Consider the following 18,060-nt stretch of genomic DNA (forward strand, 5'->3'; position numbering starts at 1 on the left):
GGAACTAAGTCTGCATGCAGGTGCAGGGGACCCCTTTAAAAGACAGATCCCTACCCATTTATGCTCTCTCTTCCTCTCTATTCTGCTCTCTGCTTCCTCTCTACTCTGTCTCTCACCTATGCGCTCTACTGGCCATGGCGGTCAGCCATTACCTCTGTTCCTCTTCTCTCTTAGTCTCCCTACTCTGCCGGGCCCATATAATAAACTAGTCAACATGTCTCATCTCGCATCTTTCTCTTTTCCTTTTTTAAAAATAAAAACATAACATAAAGACTACGGTGTAACCGAAGATCAAGGGCAGCCCAGGCCTTCCTAGGAGAAAATTTGGGCTTAGGACAGGTTGTGGGATAAAACACCACAAGCCGAGAGAAACTGAAGTTAGATAAATGAATAATGTTTTTCTGAAACAATAAATATATTATGTGCTTAGTCTGGAACCCCGGATCTATGACTCATTTCTCAGCCAAAACGTTCAAAGGTTGTAAGTTAAACTTTTCCGAAGACTAACATTCGGAGTTTTGGCCTCTTTGGCACTGGTGGCCTGCAGGTTTTCGAGCTCGAGAACACCCAGGGAGGTGGCCCCCCGGCAAGGTAGCCTCAGCGCGCTTGCCCAACTGTTTTGGGCCCTCTCGGCTTCCGCCTTCCGCTGCGGTCACGTGCCTGCGGTCACGGGCCAGGCGCTGCTGTCACTTTGCAGCTGTTCCGGCTTCCTCCGTGTGAGGCTGGTAACGTATCCCGCGGAGTCGTCTTCGCTTTGCTCCGGGTCTCCCGTGACCGCCGAGCCGCGGAGCTCGACCGGCGTCTGCCCGCCCGTGCGGCCCTCGCGTCCCCGCGGCAGTCCAGGTGAGGCTGGCCGGGCCCTCTGCTCCCTAGGGCGGGCCGCTTTTCCCGGGGGCTCCGTAGGTCTGCGGAACCACAGGGCCTTCCCTGCAGAAGGGACGGGGGAGCGCTCGGGGGAGGGGCGGGGCGGGGCGGGCGAGCAGGCTCGGGGGCGAGCCGGGAAGGCCGCACCGTTCCCGGGGTGCCAGCCGCTCCTAGACGAAGCCAGTTCTGCCCGGGACCGACAGTCTGCGCCGACCTTGCTTGTTTAGGCAGCAAGTTCCCGCATAGAGAAATTCGGTTCCTCACTGAGTAAGCACAGTGGGAACGCGGAATAGAATTGGGGGTATGATTTTTACGTCCTTAGGGTCGTGGGCAAGAACATAGATTTTGGGGAATGAGAAGCTAGGTTTTTGTATCGTGGTAAAATGAGGCCTTTATCTGTTAGTTGACGACTGAGGATGTTTTTAGAAGCTCATTATGGTACACTTTTCTTGTTAGTCTAGACTCCTGCTGTTGGCTGTATCCAATTTGTTCGAGAAATTTCTCTCGGTATTGATTTTGAAAATGTTGTCAATTTTTGTTGGAAAGGAAGACACTGGTTTCTGAAAATTTACCATGCCACTTGGTATATTTGATTTTTTTGAACCGGTAATTTTAAAGAAAGGAATTAACGTGGCTCTTCAAATTAAAGTATAATAGATGCCAATAAAATACCATAATTGGCCTTTTCCTGTATTTGATATTCTTTTCTGTAGAAGAGATTGGAAGGTGATTTAATAGATTTAAAGTAGTGAACTTTTGGGTTGTTGGCATATTCAAAGCACTGGGTATGATTGCACCAGAGGTGGTCAAAGCGCCCTACTTAATATAAAATTTAATTCCAATTTTGCTGTCAGTTTCTTAAATGGTCATTGTATATTAAGGCTAATAATTAAAAGCTCTTCCCTGGAAAAGAAAAAGCTAGTAGAACCCTTTTATGGGGCTGTAGACAAGATCTGAAATATGTTAATGCTGTGTAGTCTTGGTATATTTAATATTGAAGTTAAATGAAATTAATATGGTTATATTAATATTAGTAGTTTAAAAATACAGTGCCTGCTATTGTGTTTTTATCTTGACCCTAACTTGAAGGTCTGTGGAGAAACATTCGCTATCATATTAGATGACCAAAATGGACATTCGAGGTGCTGTGGATGCTGCAGTCCCAACTAACATCATTGCAGCTAAGGCTGCCGAAGTTCGGGCCAACAAAGTAAACTGGCAGTCTTACCTTCAGTAAGTACTGGTTTGCTGTGAATCATGAGTGTCATGTGTTTTTACATCAGGCTTTCTCGTGGTCATGCTTCTATGAGAGAAGTACTGGAAAAATACTAATAATTGTGGAAGAAACAATTCCTCCTCTCCACAGATGGCTGTCTTAGGGAGACTGGGTATGGTAGGAACAACTTGGGGCAGTAGAGAAGTTGATGGTGGTTATTTTGTTTTGTGTGCGTGACTGTTTTGTCTGCATGTACATATGTGTAGCAGGTGCATGCTGTGCCCTGAGAGCTTAGGAGAAGGAACTGGAGTTACAGATGGTTATACAGCACCATGTGTGTGCTGACCTTTGCAGGTCAGAGAATAACTGTGGGAGAGCTCCTTGTCTGTGATTTGGTACTGGGGATCAAACTCAGGTTCCTAGGCTTGAGTGGCAGGTGCTTTTACCTACCTGCGCCATCTTACTGGTCCTCATTTATTCTTAATATTTTGTCATCGCCTTTTATGTCATGTGGGTTTATTTAGGCATTTATAACTGAATTTCTGAGGATCAGATTTGGATATGCACATGACAAAATCCAAATCTATTTCTCTTGCCTACACAAAGGTTGTACAGAATAGCATCTCAAAAGGAACTCAGAATCAGAACAGACCTTTAGCTTGTGAATGTACAAAAAAGGATAGCTAATTCTACCATTAGAAGTTACTGAAGCAATGATCCCTCAACTTAGTTTTCAAGGGTGAATGCTATTTGACTGTGTGGCAAAAAGAGGATCTGTCCAGATATAACAGACACTGTCATAAAGGCAATGATTGTGCTGGAAGTTATAGTTTGGAGGCAAGCAGTGACGAGGAGCTGAAGTTCACAGCAAAGCAGGGCTACCCATTTGCCCTTGGAAGGAGTCAGCCTGTTCCTTCCACTTGGTGCTTTTCAAGATGATTCTTAAGTCATGAACCTACAATATATTTGAAGTCTAAGAAGGTTAATATGTACAACTCATGAAAGTGATAGTTGATTGTAGTTGGCAGTTTGGGTTCCAGAGTTACCTTTTTCAAAACAGTCACTATCCTTGTGGGGGCACAGGGAACAGAGTTTAACATTTACTCTTGGAGCTGGAGATAATCAGCTGTACAGTGAGTGTGAATGTGGGATGCACTCACCATACTACCACAAGAACCCAGTGCCCATTCTGCAGGTCACTGCTAAGGCTGCTGAGGTTCTTGGCCTACAGGAGAGGTCCCAGGACTACTTGGTGGGGGAGTACCTTAGACACAGGGAGAGTCTGTAGTGGGTAATGTAAGGCTGTTGGAGTGGTCAGACCTGGACACGTTTGAGAAAGTGAGTGCTCAGTTTAATGTGTGTGGGTGAAAGATGTCTAGGCTGAACTCTAGATTACTCTTTTAAGGACCTGGATATTGTGGGGCCAGTCTCCAAAGGACTGGTGGAGGAAAGACTTACTGGTGTTTCCCTGTTGATGTGTAATTATTTAAAACCTCTGATCTCCTGACTTCTTTAGTTCAGAAAGTCTTTAGGTTAGAGGACTGAGTTTGCATGTTTTCAGAGCCTGACTGTTTGTAATGCAAACAGAAGTGTGTTGATAAAACACTAGGGGAGCAGCAGAGCTTTCCCTGGCTTGGTGTTTGGAGTGTTTAGTTATGTGGAGTTTTTCAGTTGTATACTTTTCCAGTCTTCAGGCCTTGTGCTATATCTTACTTTCCTTTTTTCTAGTTCTGACCTTTATTTTGTTGTCTGTATTATAAATTCCTTTTATAAGTCCCCTCCGCTCTGCATGTTTATGTGAAAATGCTCACTATATATAACCAAATATCTGTTCTTGAGCCTTCTGATGTAGGACACTGGTGAGTATAAAACGCCTTTCCTGAGAGAACAGTTACAGGAGGGGCATGACTGTTAAGGATTTAGGCATTATGCTGGCCTGCCTCTGTCACCTGGCAGAATGTACTCAGATAGTACTCTGGTTAGCCCAGGGTTACATGACTACATAGTCTGCAGGAAGGTGCAAAGGGCCCCTTTAAAAGAAAGACCCCCACCCACTTATGCTCTCTTTCTGTTCTCTGTCCTACTGTTCCCTTCAGGCAGACAGGACTTTTCCTGGCTCCCTCTTCTCTTCTGTCCTCTCTCTGTCTCTGTGTCCCTTTGTCTCTTTACTTCTTTTCTCTTTCCTCTCCCCCACCCCTTCCCTTCCTAATAAAACTCTCACTTAAGCTCTGTCTGCCTGGTATGCTTGTCCCCCATCTTGGTCACTCTCGCCTGCCCCTGGGATCCACCAAGGTTTCCCTCGTGCTTTATCATAGCAGTGACATACATAATCAGTGGATCTCTCCAGTGAATCAGACTTCTACGATGACATAGAAATCTGTGGAAGAGTTAACCTTGTACCAAAAGGTCAATCAGTGTGCACTTGCCCTCATGAATTAACATGCTATGAAAATACAATACTCAAAAATATATTTGTATTTGATTAAGCTTTTACTTAACTAGGCAGTACAAAAAAGGACAAGGGGGAATGGCTTTGTGTGCTAGTCAAACAAGAATCCAGCAAAAGTATATGTTGAGAATACAAGAATCACAATATTCTAACCTTGCTTTTGAACTTCTAATGAAGAAACAGACTTTTGATGAACTAAACAATAAACTGTGGTAAGTATTAAAGAAAGAAACAAAGAAGGAAGAAGCAGCTGTCTAAGCATGGGGAAGTCTTCACAGAGCAATGAAGAGTCTCATAGCAGTTACCTAAGCAGAAGGAATGGGGACCGCAGTGCAGGGAGCTCAGGATTGAATGCACAGTGCTTGAAGGCTTAAAGTAGCTTGTTGTGCTTCAGTTTCTTTTAGGGAATGAATGTATCCTGAAATAAGTCATGTGAACACTTGAGGGCTGTTCTGTTGTCATGTCCTATCAAGGAGGGTCTGGATTTAGACCTTAGGTTTGGAGGGTGGGTCTGGTTATTGTGACATACCTGAGTCCTTGATGAATGGAGCAGCTGGAAGGTTATGCCAGCTTGGAATTGCAGATGACAGGTCCAGTGGTGACGATGCTGAATTTGTTTCTGCTTGGAAATAAGAGATAGCTGGAGATGACTTGGTGGAGAGAGGAAGATTGGTTGACTTGAGTCTGTAGAAGAAAGTTGTTGTGGAAGAAAAGCAAAATTTCAAGGATTAATCCTTGGGTACAAACTGTGAAGAACAAAAAGCCAGTGGTGAAGGATTCCTGGGAGGAAAACAGGAAGTGGGATGACTTTGGGGAGGATAGAGATCAGAGTGGAGAGGTTATCTTTCTTTCTCCTTCCTTCCTTCCTTCCTTCCTTCCTTCCTTCCTTCCTTCCTTCCTTCCTGCCTTCCTTCCTTCCTTCCCTCCCTCCCGCCTGCCTCCCTTCCTCTTCCTCCTCCTCCTCCTCCTCCTCCTCCTCCTCCTCCTCCTCCTCCTCCTCCTCCTCCTCCTCCTTTTTTCAAAACGGGTCTCACTGTGCAGTTCTGGCTGTCCTGAAACTCACTCACTATATAGACCAGGCTGGCTCTGCCTCTTGTCTCCCAGTGCTGGGATTGAAGGCATGTTTCACTATGCCTGGCTAAGGAGAGGTTACTTTTCAAAGAGAGGGAAGATGACTGTATTCTCAATTGGAAGACAAAATATGTCAGGAAATGACTGTAGAATGTCACTGTTAAGTGGCCTTGGGTATAATGAATTTGAAGGCCAAGTAAATATGTTAGTCTTGGGGTAGGAAGAAATTAAGGAGACTTTGAGTAAAAGTAAGAGGTGGCATTTTATTGAATCCTTATAGTGGGTAAGGTGCTGTATTAACTGTGTCTTGGATTATGTAGCTCTGTCCTTTATATAAGCCCTTTGAAAGTCATGTTGTTATTGTTCCTATTTTGCTTAGGTAAAATAGTGGTAGAGCTAAACTATTGAATGACGACAAGTTCGTAGCACTGTTGTTTATAACTATCAAAAGACAATTTTCAACAAATTTAAAGCTGTTAATTAGTTCCCTTTGTGTTTCTACAGTCAGTTTCCACAAAATGGAGTATTTTCTCATGGCTGACCAGAGGAGGCTAGTTGATAGAAAGGCAAGGAAAGCAGAAAGGAAGGTTAGAAAGTTCAGTCCTCATTCTGGGTTACTGTCCTAAGGTGGGGATGGAGAGCCAGAATAGCAGATTTGGTTATGGTTAGGTTAGGTCAGGTTTGCTTTTTGGTTAGGATTTCAGCACAGGATGCTCCATATTATGTCCATTAAAATTACACTGTTGGGGAAATTAGTCTGCTATCTTTTCTGGTTATGTTAGACCCTTTAGCTAGTTCTTTGGGCCCACATGCAGGAACCTAGTACAAAACAGTGGCCTGTAATTTTCTTGAACTTGTTAAGGAGAAGGGAAAAGTATTAGGAATTTCTGTGTCACTCACTGGATGCTCACTGCTTATTAAACAGAATAATTTGTTCTTGCTTTGTAGGGGGCAGATGATTTCTGCTGAAGATTGCGAATTTATCCAAAGGTTTGAAATGAAAAGAAGTAGTGAGGAGAAGCAAGAGATGCTTCAGACTGAAGGCAGCCAGGTGACCCTTACATTTATTGTATAAGGAACACTTATTTCCCTATGGGCACAGAGTCTGGAAAGGACTGGGGTGTAGCTCAAGTTGTAGAGTACCTAGTGAGCATTCATAAGGAAGACCATGGATTCAACCTCCAGCCTCAGACTGCAACATAAAAATTAAAATGGTAGAAAACCTTTAATGACTACAAATGTTATTCACATTAATATTATAGTAGCACTTTTTGCCATGGTTAAGGGTAGAACCTATGGATTTTTTGCTTGCTAGGCAAGTGCTCTACCAGTGAGCTATATCCAAGCTAGTCTAAAAAATAATAAAGTAAACTTAAAAATTATTTTTACTTTTTAATTGTCTATAAGGTGTTATGCTGTCCTGAGTAATCAAGAGTAATAATTGCTAGGTGTGTGTATTTAAAAATAGTAACTATTTTAAAGCTTATCTCTAGAAACAGTCAGAAATCTGATACAAGTCAAGGTAAAGATTTTAGGCCTTATTATCATAATGATATTTGTAAAAAGTATACATTTTCTATAATTTGTTATCTAATAAATAGCATTTCTATCTTGTTCTATGAAAGAGAAATAATAACTTATAGAAGTTCCACTTAAATTTTGAACAAATAAAAATAATGTGCTGGTGTGGTGGTACACACCTTTAATTCCAGTACTTGGGAGGCAGAGGCAGGGGAATCTCTGTGAGCTTGTGGCCAGTCTGACCTATAGAGTGAGTACCAGGATAGCAAGGGCTACACGGTAAGACCCAGTTTCAAAATTTAAAAAAAAGAACAATAACATTAAATTTGTGTCTTGCAGTGTGCTAAAACATTTATAAATCTGATGACACACATCTCCAAAGAACAGACAGTGCAGTACATACTAACCATGGTTGATGATATGCTGCAGGTAGGTGTGGTGTTATGTGTTTGCTCTTTTGAGTATTTGTTTTTTGGGGGGGCTCCACCCAACACCCAAATAAATCATATAAAGAAGCTCATTCTTAGTTATGAATGCCCTGCCTTAGCTTGGCTGGTTTCTAGCCAGCTTTTCTTATCTTAAATTAACCCATCTACCTTTTCCCTCTCGGCTTTTTTTTTTTTTTTTTTTTTTTTTTTTTTGCTTCTGTTTTAATTACTTTTCTTCTTACCTCATAGCTGGCTGGAGGGTAGCTGGCCCTTGATGTCCTCCCTCTCCTCATTCTCTCGTTGCTCCTCCTCCCTTTTTTCTCCTTCTGTTTATACTCTGCCTGCTATCCCCGCCTATCCTTGCTACTGCCTCACTATTGTGTTCATCACTTTGTTAGACCATTGAGTGTTTTAGGGGTAAAGAATCATAGCTTCACAGAGTTGAACAAATGCAGCATAAACACATAAAATAATATTCTACCACAGGTAGGTATATTCCTAATACTTTTTGGGACTTTGATATTTTATACTTTACAGTAACAGCAGTTCTGGAAGGTTTCACTTAGGTATCTATAAATGATAAACTGTGAGTTCACACTGGCATTTGTCTAACAACTAAGGACATAGGTGTTTCATATGTATACATGTACCTAACAGTACAGTTTACACACCACATGCCTCCTGTGCCACATCCAGTCCTATACAGTATAGCCCCCAAAACTGCAAGACTAGAGGAATTTTGGTTATGTAGGAGTTTGACTGAATATACATATTAATGTGATACACAATAAGCAGGTGAGAAGCAGTATACAATTATGTTCTTGTTTTTCTTCTAGGAAAATCACCAGCGTGTCAGCATTTTCTTTGACTATGCAAAACGAAGCAAGAGCACTGCCTGGCCATACTTTCTGCCAATGTTGAATCGCCAGGATCCCTTTACTGTTCATATGGTAAATTTTGAGTTTATCACATTGTTTTATGTATATTTCACTCTTCTTGTTCCTGTGACAAAATAACTGACAAGAAACAGCGTCAGAGAGAAGAGGTTATTTCAGCCTAGAGGTCTAAGGAATTGTAACCCGTCATAGTGGTCAAGGCAAGTGGCTCTATGGGAGCAGGAGAGAAAGTAGGGCCAGGTCATAAAACTTGAAGCCCACCCTCAGTGACTTTCCACTCCCTCCCAGTGAGACTCCTAAGGTTTTAGAACTTGTCCAGATGTTTCAGTCAGTTGGGACAGGCTCAACACATGAGCCAGTGGGGGACATTTCATAATCAATCCATAGTGCACATGCAATATCTAAGAAGGGAGTTTATTCCTTTACACTGGTGTACACAAGAAATAAACCTGGGTTGGTTGTGACTTGCTAACTTGCCTTTTCCCAGAGGAATGGCTACTTTCTTTACTGGTGCTGAGTAAAGAAGCTGTTGGCGTGATGGAGCCCGTGTTGGTCTGATGCAGTTATAAAATTTTATAGATGAATGTGTTCATTAGCTTCAGTGTACATGGTGAGTGTACATGTGCAAACAGCTCAAGATTTCCTACAGCAAGAAAATCGAATTTTACTATGTAGAACTTCAGTTTTGTTTTGAAATAACTACTGTGTTTTATTTTAATTGATTATTCTTATTATCTTGAAACTCTTGCTTTAAACTTAGCTTTAAGAGGTATAGTTGGAACCACAACTGAAGAATCTTTCATGGTGTCATTGAAAAGATGAGAAAGAGGCTGAGAGAATGGAACTCTATACAAGCAAACTTCCTGTTTTCAGTGTATAGTAGGCTGCTGGAGCCTTAGTAAACATCTTCTATTCTAAAGTGAAGGACCACTGTCAGTGAAATGTTTCCGTGCAAGTGTGATTTTTCCTTTCCACTTCTATGTGCAACTAGATTTATATGTTTTTCTACTCATACCTTATATGTTATAGACATTTTAAAAAATAGTTCCACCAGGTGGTGGTGGCACAGGACTTTAATTTCAACACTTGGGAGGCAGAGGCAGGTGGATCTCTGTAAGTTTGAGGCCAGCCTGGTCTACAAAGTGAGTTCCAGGGCAGCATGGTTACACAGAGAAACCATGTCTCGAAAAACAAAAAACAAAATAAAACAGAACAAAAAGTTCCAAAAAGCGGAGTCACAAGAAAGCTACAATTTTTAGGAATAATGTTTAAAAAAACCAATTAATATATTTTCCTCTTTCCAGTTGGAGAGGCTTGTTTCCATTGTCTTGCCTAGTTCCTCATAATGTTATAAATGGATGTATATATAACTAAAGCATCATTATTAATGATAAAGATATAGCCAGATCAATTTTTTTCACGTTGTAATTTTGGGACCTTGCACACATTAGTCAAGTGCTCTACTACTGAGCTATGTTCCCAGACCCCAGATAACTTATTTTTTAAAGAGCCAGTCTTATGTAGCCCAGGCTGGCCTCCAACTATCTAAATAGCTGCAAATGATCTTGAGCAATTAATCCTCCTGCCCCCATAACCCAAACCAGGAGTCTGCTCCCATACCCATTTTATGATGCATGACACAGGGCTTCCTGAATACTAGGCAAGTACTCTTAGGAATTGAACTATATTTCTGGGGTCCCTAATGTCTTCTTAAATTGTTTTTGGTTAAGTTTTCAAATGGAGAGTCAGGCTGTTGGATTATTCATTGTTGTGGTTACCCCCAGTTTATGCTGAGGTATAAATGTCAGGTATCAGACCCGGCCATTTCCATTTTGCTTATGCATGTGCTGCTAATACATTTTCAGTTCCTGGGTTCCAAATGGGAATCCTTTTAAGTCAATTGACTGTGACTTTATTTGTTGTGTGGCTCCTGTGCCACAGTGCACATGAAGATCAGGGGAGAACTTCTGGCAGTTATGAGTCCTGGGGATTGGGTTCAGATTGTAAGGCTTGTTAGTAAGCACTATTACCTTCTGAGATAGCTTGCCACCCTTCAGCTGTGTTTTAGGAAAGTTGTGCTGGGATTAAAATGAATCCCCAATCTTACTTTATTTTTTCTTTTAAATGACAGGTTCTTAACTGTGTAGCTCACACTGATCTCAAATGTTTGATTCCCCTGTCTCAGACTCTCTAGTACTAAAGTGCAGGGATTATAGATGCATATCACCTGCTTGGCTCCAAATCTTGTTTTGAAATGCAAAATAATCTGCTATGTAGTTTCTTAAAGCACAGTTAATTTTTGTTCGTTTTAAAAGAAATATTTTAAAATACAGTCTGAATGTTTTTTAAAATAAGTTTTAAGAAATGAGTCCCCTGTCTACCCTCGCCCCCGGGAATGGAGTGTTATGAAAACCACTCAGCAAAGTGATGGGGAGCTGGGGGGCTCTTAATGTATGGGATGTGATTGGCATTCAGATATGTTTCTTATTCATTTTCAGGCAGCAAGAATTATTGCCAAGTTAGCAGCTTGGGGGAAAGAATTGATGGAAGGCAGTGACTTAAATTACTATTTTAATTGGATTAAAACTCAGCTGAGTTCACAGGTAATTAAAATTTCTTTTAGTTTCTAAAAGAAATGTATTAGTATCTATGTTCTCATATGTTATTTAATGTAAACATGTTAAATTACGAAAGATTTTTATTAAAGTAACTCCACTTTGTACTTGTTAAGTAGGCCTAGCTACTGCTGATGTGATGGCATGCTTCACTGTTTGTTCTTTAACTGGCTACAACTCAAATCTCTTGTCTTCCCTGCCATTTGTGCTTTTCTGCTCCTGCTTATGAATAGTCAGGTACTTACCTTCCTTCTAGGCAGCTACCAGGATTACACAGCTTGGAGAGCTGAAAGGACCTGCAGGAAGCAATCAGTGAGTGTTCACAGAAAGCATCCATACAGGAAAACGTGGGACATGAGGGAGACAACATGTGCACAGGCTCTGGGGTCAGAGACTTCCACGTCTGCCTTGGCCTGTTTATTTGAACCATCAACATTTGTATGAGAAATACAGGTTTGGAGGAAGAGATCTTTGGAGATTTTTTAGTGGGATTTTTTATTCCCTTTTGGTTGTATAACTAGACTAGCTTGTTTAACTGTGTTAGTATTTAGGCATTTGTGCTGGCCCACCTTTGAAGTTCTGACAGCACATTCCCTCAGCTGCTGCCACGAAGAGCACCTCCTGTGCCTATTCACTGTGTTCCCTTTTCAGAGAACCTTGCCCACCTCCCATCTCTCTCCCCCCTCCCCCCTCTTCTTCCCCTTTCCCCCTTTTCTCCCCCCTCCCTCTCTCTCTCTGCCTCTCTTTCCTGCTACTTCTGTCCTTGGAAGCCAGTCTCCCCTCTCCCTTTTCTCCCGTTTAAGGTTCTTTTCCTTTAATAAAAAAACCCTCTGCTTGAACTCTGTTGCAAGTTGTATTTCTCCCTGGAGCTGCTTTTTGAAATTACAACAAACTGATTATACAATAAACAAACTGGTCTTGGGTGCTGCCTGGGAAGTTTCAGACTGCAAGCAATGCATTATATACTGCCTATTCTTTTCTTGGCCAAGAGTTTGTACCAGGGTTCCATTTGTCCTTGGGCAAGTTTGGGACTGCTCAATCCAACTATCATACAGTCCTGCCTTATGCAGTGGCTCATACAAAACTGGGGGATTAAGCATTTAGGTACAATTTAAGACATCCTGCTTACTGGTCATCTGAGTTGCTTTCACGTTCTCTAGCTCTGTATCTCCAGGGAGAAGAGAGCTTACTGATGTAATATCTGGGAAAATGTCAGTTATCTTTTTGTATCTTTAGAAAGGGGCAAAAATAGGACATTCAGCATGGCTCTTTGAAAGTTTCTTTCAGACTTCTAGTGACTTCTAGGTGGCCAGTTGGAAGTTTGACAGGACTGATGTTCATTAAAGGGAGGAAGTAGAGATTGGCTGGGGAGAGTATTCTGAAGAGGAAAAGGTAGAACTTGGTGTAAGGGTGGGTGACATGGAGGAACTAAACCAGGTAAAACTGTGTCATCGTGAGCTATAAAACAAAAAATTTAATAGATTTTACATTAAGGTGTGAGAGACACCTGAAATTTTGCTTAGATTTACTTTTTTGTCTTACTGCCTGCTTTTGGGGGCGGCTAATTGCCATTTATAGTTCTATAGAGAATGTTTTAAATGAAATTATTTATGTTAGCATTAGCTGTATGTTTTATTGAGTTTGTAAGATACTTAAAAAGTATTTAAAACATGAATGAAAATGAGTATGTGGAGATGAAGCTTTAAGTTTCTAACTTGCAATCAGAATACTTTAGTAGATAGGAAATACTTTTCCATTTTTCTTTTTTACGTTTGAAAATTAAGCATCCTTTTAAATGAACCTCATTATATGTTAATGCTAACTTTTTCTTTTTCTATTTATTCTTCTCTCATATATTTTTATATCTTGACCACAGTTTTCCCTTCCTCCATTCCCCCTAGTCCCTCCTCCTACCTCCTTGTCCCACCCCCCTTGTCTCCCCTCCCCCTTGCGCCATCATCCTCACATCTCCAAACCCATTCCTCCTTTTCCCTTCAGAAGAGAACAGGCCTTCCATGGATATCAATTAACCCTGGCATAACAAGTTACAAGACTAGGCACATCGCCTCATATCAAGGCTGGACAAGGCAACCCAGTAGGAGGAAAAGAGTCACCAAAACAGGCAAAAGAGTTAGAAATAGCTCCTGCTCCCATGGTTAGGAGTCCTACAAAAACACCAAGCTACACAATCATGATGTATATGTAGAAGACCTAGGTCAGACCCATATGGGCTCCCTGATTGTCAGTTCACTCTCTGTCATCCCCTGTGAGCCCTGGATAGTTGATTCTGTGGGCTGTGTCCTTGACCCCTCTGCCTCCTCCAGTTCTTCCCCTTCTGCAGAATTCCCAAGCTCCATCTAATGTTTGGCTGTGGGTCTCTGTCTTATAATGCTAGCTTTCTTGTAAGGTGCAGCTGTAACTGATTTCGTGAACTGGAACCTGATAGGGAAGAACTGCATACTACTGCAGTTTCTTAACTACTTGGGCAGTACCATTTATTTTGCGTCTCAGAGATGAATTGCCACTCCTGAAGTGATTAACATCTATTTAATGCTTACACAATTGTAACTGTGTCCTACAACTGGGGGAAGATTGTCACTCCTCACTAGTAGATGAAGTATTTCAGAGACTAGTTTTCATTGGAGTTGTATTTCTCAGTGTTGAGTGGATGTTCTTTAAGACCTTTCTGTATCTTTCCAGTATGCTGTCTCTGTGGATGTGGCCTGATACCTATCCCCTGCTTTTCCTTCTGCTATAGGGCACCTATTGAAGGTCCCAAGCACAGCCTGGCCTTGCTTCTCAGATTCTGGGTATTGCCTCTGCTTGATTCTGATCACTCTTGGCTTTCTTGCTATAGGCAGAAAATTCTTCCATAGCCTTTTACCAGGATTAAATTGTAAATCTCTTGTTTAAAGAAAGGTAGGAATATTTGAAATTTTATGTGCTATCTTTCTCAAATGTCTTGAATAGTACTATCTGTGAAAAGTCTTTTCCCCACTGAAAGTGTTTTCTCCTTCATAAAAGGTTCATAATTTCATGCTTCTAGTGAAAATAAATTTCAAATGCCCAAGTCAGTTGCTACGTAGTATATTTTGTTTTTTGACTTTACAATGGCAATTTTTGCTTCATACTTAATAGGGATGGATACCTCTCCCCCCAGTTCGTTACCAGTTTTCTCTTGATTTCTTGCATTACATTTTGTTTGTTAATTTCCATGTAACATTTGTGATGTTTATATTGAGATCACTTGATGGCATTGCTCTTCTTATTGCTAAGCACCCGTTTTAAAAAGCTGTGCCAAAACTATTGGAGTGGTAGTGCAAGCTGTCATTGATTGAAAACACCATCCTGTTAGTAAATATTGAAGCAGAAATTTTTGCTAGCTTCACCTGTGAAACTTGTCTTGTGCTTAGAGGCCTGCTGTTTAGCTCTTAGTAGTCTGTTGATTATCTGGAGGATAGTAACTTCCAAATCATCTTGATGTTCTTTTTAAAGTAGGAATAGGGAAAATGATGATAAAATTCATCCAGTTGCTTTTGTAAGCTGGAAAGTTAGGATAAAATAAAAAACAAAACTAAGTAATAAGTCATTTATTTTGTAATAGAAACTTCGTGGTAGCGGTGTTGCTGTTGAAACAGGAACAATCTCTTCAAGTGATGTAAGTATGTTCCTTCCTAATTAACTGGCTTCTTAACACTCTGAAAATTGTTTAGACTCACATGTGAGGTGCTTACTAGTTCCCTAAATGTAAATCCTTGGATCTGAAGTGTCACCCACCCACAGTGAGGCTAATTTTTTTTTTTTGCCTTTTTAATGGGAGATATAAATCCTGCCCTTCTTTGTTGCTGACTTGTAGGACATTCTACTTGAGATCTTCAAATCAATGCAAAGGTTGGAATTGCAGTACACAGCACGAGAGACTAATCATGTCCTTTTTGTCACAAATCAGTAGTATGTGAACTGTCTGATGTCTGTCTAACCTAGGTGTAAACAATGCATCATTTGATGGCACAAAATGCTTGTGCTGTGCTGCTCAAGCCTCTGTGGACTGTGTGGTGGTCCAGTATGGACCTCCTCACTCATTCTTCAACCAGTCTCTTCCCACTTCTAAGTGGTTAAAGGTCAATTGTAACTATGGGCCTTAGGTTCTTAGCTAGCATCATCTTCTCTTTTTGGGAATGGTTTAACTTTGCTGTATTTGAGTACAAATAAGGCTGGGTGTGGTTGGAGCCAGGGGACAGAAACATCAGGACAAAGGAGAGAAGCAGGAGGTGTATGCAGCTTCCTGTGATGGAAATGCTTATGGGATGCTGGAAGGCTGACAAAGGTAGATGTAAATGAAGCTTTATCTAAACCATGTAACAGCTGTATTGATCATTGTAACTTCCATAATCTGAATGGAATATACCATTATGCTTGTCTAAGAGTGGAAATAGCCTTAGAATCTACAGGAAAGCTAGTAGACAATCTTCCATTTGGGGCATGGAATGAAAAATGTGGTAGATATTGTGTGAAGCAGAAAAGGGAGTTCAGTAATCAGAACGAGGTATAGAGTTAGATGAGCACTCTTGGGACCAGAGTGAGGAGAGAAAACAGGTAGAAAGTTGAATGTTTTTCTGTTTTGTTTGGTCCTGCTGGACCAGTTTTTTCCCACTCCGGTCCCTGCAGCCACTTACAAAATAACACTCTGAGGCTTAATATTAGATATAATTATTTGGCCAATGGCTCAGGCTTTTTACTGGCTAGCTCTGTCTTATAAATAAACCCATTTCTGTTAATCTGGGTACTGCCGTAAGGCTGTGGTTTACCAGTAATGCTCTAGGATGTTACTCCTTTGGCAGCTATAACACCAATAATAAAAACCCAGAGACAGATATTGAGGTTCAAGCTGAAGATCAGAGAAGCAAAGCAGCTTCCGCTAGAGAGCTCTCACCTCTGCCAATGCTCAGACAAAAGGAGTGATCCACCAAACCTCTGATTGCATCTCCAGACTGCATTGCTCCTCACCAAATCTCAGACTGCTCCTGAGACTGCACTGGGCTCCTTATATGCTCTCTAGTGTTGGGATTAAAGGCATGAGCTCTGTTTCTCTTTTAGACTGATTTACTCTCAAGTAGCCTAGGGTGGCCTTGAACTCACAGAGATCCATCTGCCTCTGTCTCCTGAGTCCTGGCATTAAAGGTTTGTGCCAGCAGTGCCTAGCTTCTATGACTGTGGCTAGCTTTGCATTCTGATCTCCAGGCAAGCTTTATTAGATCATAAACAATATATCACCACAGATGGCTACATGATGTCTCCCTGACTTTGTTTTCTTTCTCTCTGTATCTTTGTTTGGATTTCCCACCTTGCTATATTTTTCCTGGCCGTTGGTTGAAACAGCTTTATTCATCAGCCAATAAAAGCAACACATATTTGCAGCATACAGAAGGACATCCGACATCAAAAGTTTAGTTGTTTATCTTTATTTTATATATGTAGGTATTTTACTTACATGTGTGCATGTATTCAGACCTGGTGCCCACTGAGTCAAATAGAGGGCATTGGATCCCTTGGAACTGGTGTTACAAATAACTGTGAGCTGGGAATTGAACCTGTGTTCTCTGCCTCTGAAAGAGCAGCCAGTACTCTTAACCCCTGAGCCATCTCTCTAGCTAGGTTTAGTTGTTAAATTAAACAAATATACAAATTGGCATCTTTAGTTCTTCTTTAAAATTTTATTTTATTATGTATATGACAACTTTGCCTGAATGTGTGGTTATATAACCCTGTCTATGCAATGGTGGCCAGAAGAGGGCATCAGCTCTCCTGGGACTGGCGTCACTCAGATCCTTTTTAGCTACCATGTGGGTGCTGAGAATTGAAGCCCAATATTCTGGAAGAGTAGCCAGTGCTCTTAACTACTGAGTCATTTATCACCACCATCCTTCCCTGGCATCTTTATTTCTTGTTGAGTTTCTGCTAGTATGAAGTTTGGAAAAGTTTATTATGTTGTATTTTTAGAATAATTTGTAAACTTGTTTTAGTGTTTGCAGTTCTTTAAACCCTATATGAGAGGAGGCTGAGCTGTGTAAGATTCCATTTTTCTCTTTTTGTCCATTGTATTAGAAAGGTAGAATTGGTTGAGCTAGTACTGGATTAGTGTAAATGATTTATCTGGTAGATGTGTACACACATACCCTAAATAGTAATTGTTAGATCTCACACCTTGTTTTTAGTGCCCTCAGCCATGGGCATACTCTCAGGCAGACTATTTCTGAGGGATTTTCTTTTTCAGTTAGATACTGATTTCAAAAGCAGACCTCAGGTTGAGAACGTTGCCAACCTGTTCTTTGATCCTATTCTAATGGGCAAATGTTTTACATTTGCATTGCTTTGCGTGGTGCGTGCGTGCGTGCGTGCGTGCGTGCGTGCGTGAGTATTTTTGGTGTAGGTTATGTTAGTCACATCTTCTACAAAAGTAGTTAGACTGAAAAAAAGTCTTGTCAAAGGTTATGTAGCTGATAAGTATCAGAAACACTAATGCAGTAGATTGTTTATTGAGGGAGTGTTTCTAGAGGCACCTGAACTGGAACTGATTATTTAGGCTTTGCTCAAACCCATTCCCCACAATGACTTGTTATATCCATATTATGCCTTTGAATAGGTTTCAAATTGAAAGTGGGAAAAGCAGTTAAGCTGCAGTATGTAATGTTGCCACTTGAGGGTAGTATAAAGCAGCAGTTGACATTGCAAAATGGAGAACTCAAGTCTTAGTTTCAGAGGCCTCACAGAACCATCATCATCAATAAGTAAGGGGTTGATTGTTACAGACATTTTCACTTTACTTAAAAATGTGTGACATTGTTTTCACAGTCATGAAAATCTGATTATGTTTCTTTACCTTGTCTGTTAAGTTCTTTGTTGGTTTTAATGCAAATGATAGATCATCTTTTCTGAGGAGCACCATTGTCTTGGAAATGGATGCCTGGGCTGAAGCCCTGACCAAGGAGGGTTGTGATCT

General features: G+C 41.0%; 1 protein-coding gene across 4 annotated transcripts in view; it reads left to right on the forward strand.

The window, feature by feature from the left end:
• Window positions 1-676: 676 nt before the first annotated feature.
• Atp6v1h (ATPase H+ transporting V1 subunit H) overlaps window positions 677-18,060 on the forward strand; it is an 85,374-nt gene continuing 67,990 nt past the window's right edge. The window contains exons 1-7 of one of the 4 annotated variants that reach the window (XM_027398937.2): window positions 678-843; window positions 1,954-2,097; window positions 6,549-6,651; window positions 7,461-7,550; window positions 8,386-8,499; window positions 10,944-11,048; window positions 14,665-14,718. In XM_027398937.2, the coding sequence (XP_027254738.1) occupies window positions 1,985-2,097; window positions 6,549-6,651; window positions 7,461-7,550; window positions 8,386-8,499; window positions 10,944-11,048; window positions 14,665-14,718 (579 nt within the window). In that variant the 5' untranslated portion in view covers window positions 678-843; window positions 1,954-1,984. Of the gene's footprint in view, window positions 844-1,006; window positions 1,132-1,953; window positions 2,098-6,548; window positions 6,652-7,460; window positions 7,551-8,385; window positions 8,500-10,943; window positions 11,049-14,664; window positions 14,719-18,060 lie in introns of those variants that run through there. The other 3 variants (XM_035440032.1, XM_027398938.2, XM_035440033.1) reach the window with 3 other exon arrangements.

Source organism: Cricetulus griseus, chromosome 2, assembly GCF_003668045.3.
Source record: "Cricetulus griseus strain 17A/GY chromosome 2, alternate assembly CriGri-PICRH-1.0, whole genome shotgun sequence".
NCBI lineage: Eukaryota > Metazoa > Chordata > Mammalia > Rodentia > Cricetidae > Cricetulus > Cricetulus griseus.